At 33.0% G+C, this 6,308-nt stretch overlaps 1 protein-coding gene and 1 non-coding gene across 2 annotated transcripts; both read right to left on the bottom strand.

Moving 5' to 3' along the window:
* Nucleotides 1–1,863: 1,863 nt before the first annotated feature.
* LOC130507512 (protein PYRICULARIA ORYZAE RESISTANCE 21-like) lies at nt 1,864–2,843 on the bottom strand. The gene is made up of 3 exons (XM_057002218.1): nt 2,691–2,843; nt 2,508–2,589; nt 1,864–2,408 (listed from the first exon to the last, which is right to left on the bottom strand). Exons 1-3 carry the CDS (start codon nt 2,700–2,702, stop codon nt 1,966–1,968), a joined length of 537 nt encoding a protein of 178 aa, XP_056858198.1. The 5' UTR covers nt 2,703–2,843; the 3' UTR covers nt 1,864–1,965.
* Nucleotides 2,844–5,712: 2,869 nt separating this feature from the next.
* On the bottom strand, nt 5,713–5,785 carry TRNAA-AGC (transfer RNA alanine (anticodon AGC)). The gene has a single exon. It is a non-coding gene; the product is annotated as a tRNA-Ala (tRNA).
* Between the last annotated feature and the right edge of the window lie 523 nt (nt 5,786–6,308).

Genomic DNA, 6,308 nt, shown 5'->3' on the forward strand with positions numbered 1-6,308 from the left:
TGTTGGTATCTTAACTAATAAAGTTGAGTTTTTTTTCTCTTTGGGGGAAAAATTGCCATGTGGCATTTTCCTTTTAATAATTAATTTTTTTTCTCAATTTTATTTAATGTGTTTTTGTATTAATTGTTATTAGGTGTTAGTTTATTTTTGTTATTGACAATTTATTACAATGATGTTTTAATTTTAGATTGAAAGTTTAATTTATTATGACTTTTGTGTCTTGATTTTCTTTAGATTTCATAATTCTTATGTTACATATTTTTTAAAAATAATTTTAAACTATTTCTTAATATTTTGTATGTCAAATAAAAATACAAAAATGGAAACTGAAGTTAATTATTTTCAAAAAAAATTAAACATAAAATATATACATATCCATACTATTACTTTATGTTTGAAAACATTTAAAATATTAACTTTAGTTTTTATATATTTATTTTCATAGCTAATATATTATCTTATAATAAAACTAATTCATTTACTAAACCGCGGTTCACCCACGGTTGATCCAATGATTCAGAGACCTGGTAAATCGTCTGATTCAGTATCCTGGTCGGGTGTCAAAACATTGGTTTATAGGATTTCTTTATATTTGATGTTGACGATAGAAAATAGAGCCTCTACGATTTCCTTTCTTTAATGAAATCGACGTAACCGCCATATAATCAATTAGAAATTCCACTCATCCCACTCTAATAATGTTTAGTAACTGATGACGATTCAAGTCCAAAAGACTAACATTTGGTCTATTGGTATTAGCACATAAACTCTATGGTATCTTCCCATGTTACACTATGCAAGGAAACCAATAACTTCCCTGATGCATGCTATCCGTGTTTACATTTTAAAAACCGTGAACATGATTAGTATACTCTTAAAACTTAACTAAACAAAAAAAGAATTATTACTTCCGATCTGAGAGAAATTTAAAAACGTTGCCTGGTTGCTAAAGTTATTTAAAATTGATGTAAACCACACACCACCCTCACCATTAATCATTTGCACCACACTAACCATTTATTGTGAAAACCATTACTAAATGCAACAAGTCAGCAAGCCCGAATATCACAAATAGTTAGAAATTGTCTTTATCATGATCGTTATAGATGCTAACATCTCATTTACTAATTAACAAATTGATTTTTTACTAGGAAAATTTGGTGAAATTGTTTCATTCCGGTTAAAATAGAAGTTGTCCATTAAATAGAGGAGTTTATGAACCATTTATAGTTTTTAGCTAAAAACATATTTAGATTCATATTAAGATTAGTTGATATTTTTAAATAAGGGTGGACAAACAAGAATTTCGTTATGAACACACACAAAATCTTCCATTATAACAAAACTAATATAGAAAATAATTTTATGTTTCTTATTTTAAGATACATCTTTTTGAAAGACCTTGAAACTAAAGTAACACATACAACTCGCACTCTATATTTTAAAAGTCAACATAGTAATTTTAAAAATATATATTAGATACTCACCAATTATTTTATCAAAAATTGACACTTCACCCATATTTTTTTTATAAAATTTGAACAGTATTACATCTTTCTATTATTTGAACTAAATATATTAGTAAAAGTTTTATAGTTCATATATAGTTATTTTAATAATTAATAATATAAATATGTTTTCTATATAAAACATCAACTTTGTTTATGACTATCGGCTTTTTATTCTATTTTTATTAAATCGATTAGTAACAACCACTTATCCTATTCTACTTTGAACTAAACAACTTCAAACAAAGTCACCACTATCAATAAATATCAGAAAATATTATTTTTAATATATTTTTATTTTCATATTTAACATATTTTATTTTTTAAGACCATATAATAATTTATATATTTATGTAAAAGTATAACATACGAACCCGGCGCGTAGCGCCGGAGTATACTAGTATACTATAAAACTATATACTGGTCAGTTTATGAGACTGAGTTCAGTTTTTCACATTCACAGGATGGAGCAGCTTTGTTGGTATGTGACTTCGTGGCAACAATGTGGGTGTGGCCCGCCTCCCCAGTTATCGTAAACAGGCCTCCAGGAACACCCGCCCTGTTGGGTCTCGTAGTACGGCCCAAAATGATATGCCTGAAACATCGGCATCAGTTGGGAAACCGGAGCTGGGGCCGGAACCAGAATCGGAACTGGATCCTGAGCCGGAGTTGGCGCTGGAACCTGTACCGGAACTGGAGCTGGGACCTTCTCGGGCTCTTTGGGCTTCTCAGAAGGTTGAGTCTGGGCTGGAGTAGGCTTGGGTGGTTCCAGGATCACGATGGACTTAATAGAACGGCCTCCTTTGTTGCAAAGTTTGTTCATAAGCTTCTCAGGATCGTAACAAACCACCTTGATGGTGATTGTGTTAGTCTTCTCATCGTACACTTCGTCTCTTATTTCTTGTTTTGTTTTTGCAAATCAACAAAAAGATCGTATTATTCACCTAGCTTTATGCCATTTACAACCGCAATAATTCAAAGGAGCAGAGAGAAACTAACGAGGGAACTTGCGGAGAGCTTTCTTGGCCTTTCTTTCGCATTTGGCACATGCTAGATCGACCGTCAACTTCATTATCGTAACCTGTTATTGTTCATCATATAATTTGATTACTATAGAATTAGTTTTAAGAAAAAGAGAAGTAATATGAAAATTCAGATCCGGAAAAAGAAATTAGTATATACCTTCTCCGTCATAGCTTGGGTGTCTCGAAGTCAAGAAGGAAAGTTTTATGTGCATATTATGTCTTGCAGGATCTACAATATCACTAATATAAAGGGGTACAAATAAAATGAAAAAAAGGAGAAAAAGAGAGAGATAAGTTTATTTCTTTCTGTTATAACGAAATATCTTTAATATATTTTGTATGGAAAATATATTTTCGAAGTTTCTGAAAGCATATTGTCTTTAACAAAGAAGCCGACATTCTTACACAACTGATAATTACGAAAATGGGCTCGCATGTTTCAAAGTACGACCACAGAGCGTGTCCTTGTAGTGGTCCGATTCCTCGATATGTATCCATATGTTTCTGTGGTGCTGAATTGCTGATGAAATACGCCGAGGTCGATGAAATGGATGTAAAAGGACTGTCTGGGTTTGATGTTTCCATAAAGATTCTATTAAAGTAAGAAGGATGAGTTGATAAAATCCAATTTCGAAACCTGAAATTTTTAAAATAAAAAGTGAAATGATATTGACAATGAGATCATTTTTGGATATTTCTTGCTTTTATTTTATTTTTAAAGGACTAAAGTTTATGATTTATGTTATGTTAGTCTTTTAATTTCTAACCGAATTGTTGCTGTGAAGTTTGTTTGCACTAACACGGCAACCCGAACTGGTTCAGTTAACTTCACTTTATTCTCTTCAACCTTTTCTCCATATATTTAAAATGAATATCATGAAAAAAAATTGACACAAAAAAATTATTCAGAAGAAAGTTAACGAGGTTAGACACTTGGAGAAATGAGAAAAGTCTGGAGAGAAAACAAAAACTGTGGTAGTCTAGTTGTTCCCACTTGAAAAAGAGTTGTCATGTGGGTTTAACTGTTTAAGACTATCTGATCAATTTTCTTCAAAACATGGACTAAAACTTATCTCAGCCACTCCCATTTTAGCCACTCAAATAGTGTGCTTAGATCCCTTTAAAACCGATAAATAAATAACTCAATAACTACATTCAGCCTGAAGATTAGTGGGTGTTAAAAATGGATCACATCCTCATTATAAAAATATATATTGCGTGAAAAATTCAACAAAAATGATACTTGAACAATAACAAGTCGTTGATTAGTGGGTGTTAAAAGTAGTTCACATCCTCATTATAAAAATATATATAGCGTGAAAAGATCAACCAAAATGATACTTGAACAATAACAAGTCGTTGATATGTATTGCCAAAAAAAACAGTTAATGTTAAAAGTAGGTGGTGCTAATAGAATTTAATCAGAATGGATAAATTTAATCACAAAGATGTTTCCCTGGGAATTGATATGTGTAGTCGTCCGTAATATTTTAGGTGTTCTTCTTTTGAGAGGAAACAGACAATGCTTTTGAAGCCGAAAGTTAAACCTTTTTTTTTTCATGCAACTGCAAACCCTTTGATGTGGAGGAGGATTAGAATGGAATGTGGATTATTGTGGAGGGTTACTTTAATAACTAATCGATTTAAATCGTGTCAAAAAGAAGACACAACTAATAACGGTTACTTGTGATTCACGACACACATCAATGGATCAATTTCTTTTTTTCTGACAAAAGTACAGAATTAGAATTTGTAACCATGAGTTTCTAGTTGGTCATAATATCACTACCCAATGCCATCTCCACAATCTCATCTTTCTGACTAAGAAACTTCCTCGCATCTTTCAAGTGTTTGTATTGTTCTTCGATACCACGTTTACATAACAAAGGAGCCCCAAAACCAATAATGTAAAGAGACAAGTTTCTTTTTGTTGGTTTTGTGTTGTTCACTGCAATTACATATTATAATTATTCAGATTATCTTTATGCTTAGGCTCCCTTATCTTCTTCCTGATTTAACTGCTTTCAAGGAAGTAGATGCAAGTATGATCCAACATTTGTAACGCAAGATGCTTTTGACTGTCCTGAATGGCTTGCTCTCCCCTTTCACGTCTTCAATCTCTAGCAGAAGAGGTATCCAGTGCCTTTGTACAGTCCTGTCCTATGTAAGCGAAAAAGATCTTCTAAATTGGAAAATGGACGCATACTGAAAGTATTAAGCTCGATGGTATGACTCATTTGTTTGTCATATGAAACTTTGGCAGTACGATTTAGCTGCTATTAGTGATGAATTCTTATGAGTTTGTGCACGAATACATGAAAAAGCCTGAGTTTGTTGTACTCGCAAGTGATTACGTGTTGTGTTCATGACCATTGCCATATGGTGAATCCAGTGGGTATTAAGTGGAGGCTTAGCATTATTTTGGAAGAATATACCTATTGACTCTTGGATGCCCAAAGTAGGGTAATACTATATATCTTCTATTTTATGCAAGGAGTTGGTAAAGGCTTAACCAGCAAATTACATTTAATGCTAGCCGAACTTGGTGTGTAAAGTTTCATTCAAAAACACAATAAGCTTTGTGTATAAGACTTTCAAATAACTGGATCTCTCTTTACGATTACAAAGGAAGAATTGGAAGTAGAGTTGTGTAATTAGAAGGTCCCCGAGGACAAAGAACTCTGCTGCCAAGGATTGTATTTGTTCCATTCTTGAATCTTGTAGACCAATATTGTATACAAGAGAACAAAACATTTCGTACCTTTCAGTGTCATCCTTGTGGTGGATCTTCTACGCATCTTGGCATCCTTACGATAAGTGCTTTCATTCTTTGGAAGAGTTCGTTCCACTCCGATTTCAAAAGTTCAAGCCTCAGCAAAAGCCTCAAGGATATCAGCGGCTCCAGGAGGGTTTAAACCGCCTAGGCGAAGCAAAAGTCGAGCAATATCCATCCTTTGATCCCTAATCGCATCTTCCAGTCTTGTTCTTACTCCGTCCAAACGAGAGAGACGAGAAGAGATTCGTGCGACGACGTTCTCGTTGGCCATTGATCGAAGAGTGATTTTCTTGATGAAGAGTTTTTGTGTTCGTTTTTGTTGTGGTGTGCATGGGATGAAGGTTTTAAAGACTAGCATATATAATGAGCGAGATTTCTTGTTTTTTTAATGAATAAAATAAAGTGGAGAAGTGGGGTATCGATCCCCATACCTCTCGCATGCTAAGCGAGCGCTCTACCATCTGAGCTACATCCCCTTTGATAAAAACTTAACTAAAAACGAATCAGATTTCTCATGAGTGTTAAAGTCCTTGTTAAATGTTACTTTGATTAATATAAATTCAAATCACAGAAAAATATTTAACAACAATACTAATTTTGTAATTTATATATCAATTAAATACCAATTATATAAATCTAACTTTATATTTTGACATTTTTGATGAATAACCATTTGAACGATAGACATTGTTTTATGTTGGTATTGTCGTTTTGTTGTCGCTTAAAGAAACGAAACGAAACGCTGACACTTTCCATCTTAAAGAAACAAAACGACAATACCAAAAAAAAAACTAACGCTGCGCCGTCTGTCTATTAAATTAAGTTCTCTATGCCGTTTTCCCTTTAAAAAACCAGCACACATGTAATACAAAACGGCACACATGTTTAAACTTTACTATTCTAAAAAAGCACTTTACCATTTCGCTCAAAAAAAATCTAGGGCTCAACTGAAAAGCCAATGGAGAAGCCGAAGAAGAAGAAGGAGATTCGATCAATGAG

This window comes from Raphanus sativus, unplaced genomic scaffold, assembly GCF_000801105.2.
Source record: "Raphanus sativus cultivar WK10039 unplaced genomic scaffold, ASM80110v3 Scaffold4666, whole genome shotgun sequence".
In the NCBI taxonomy this organism is placed as follows: Eukaryota; Viridiplantae; Streptophyta; class Magnoliopsida; order Brassicales; family Brassicaceae; genus Raphanus; species Raphanus sativus.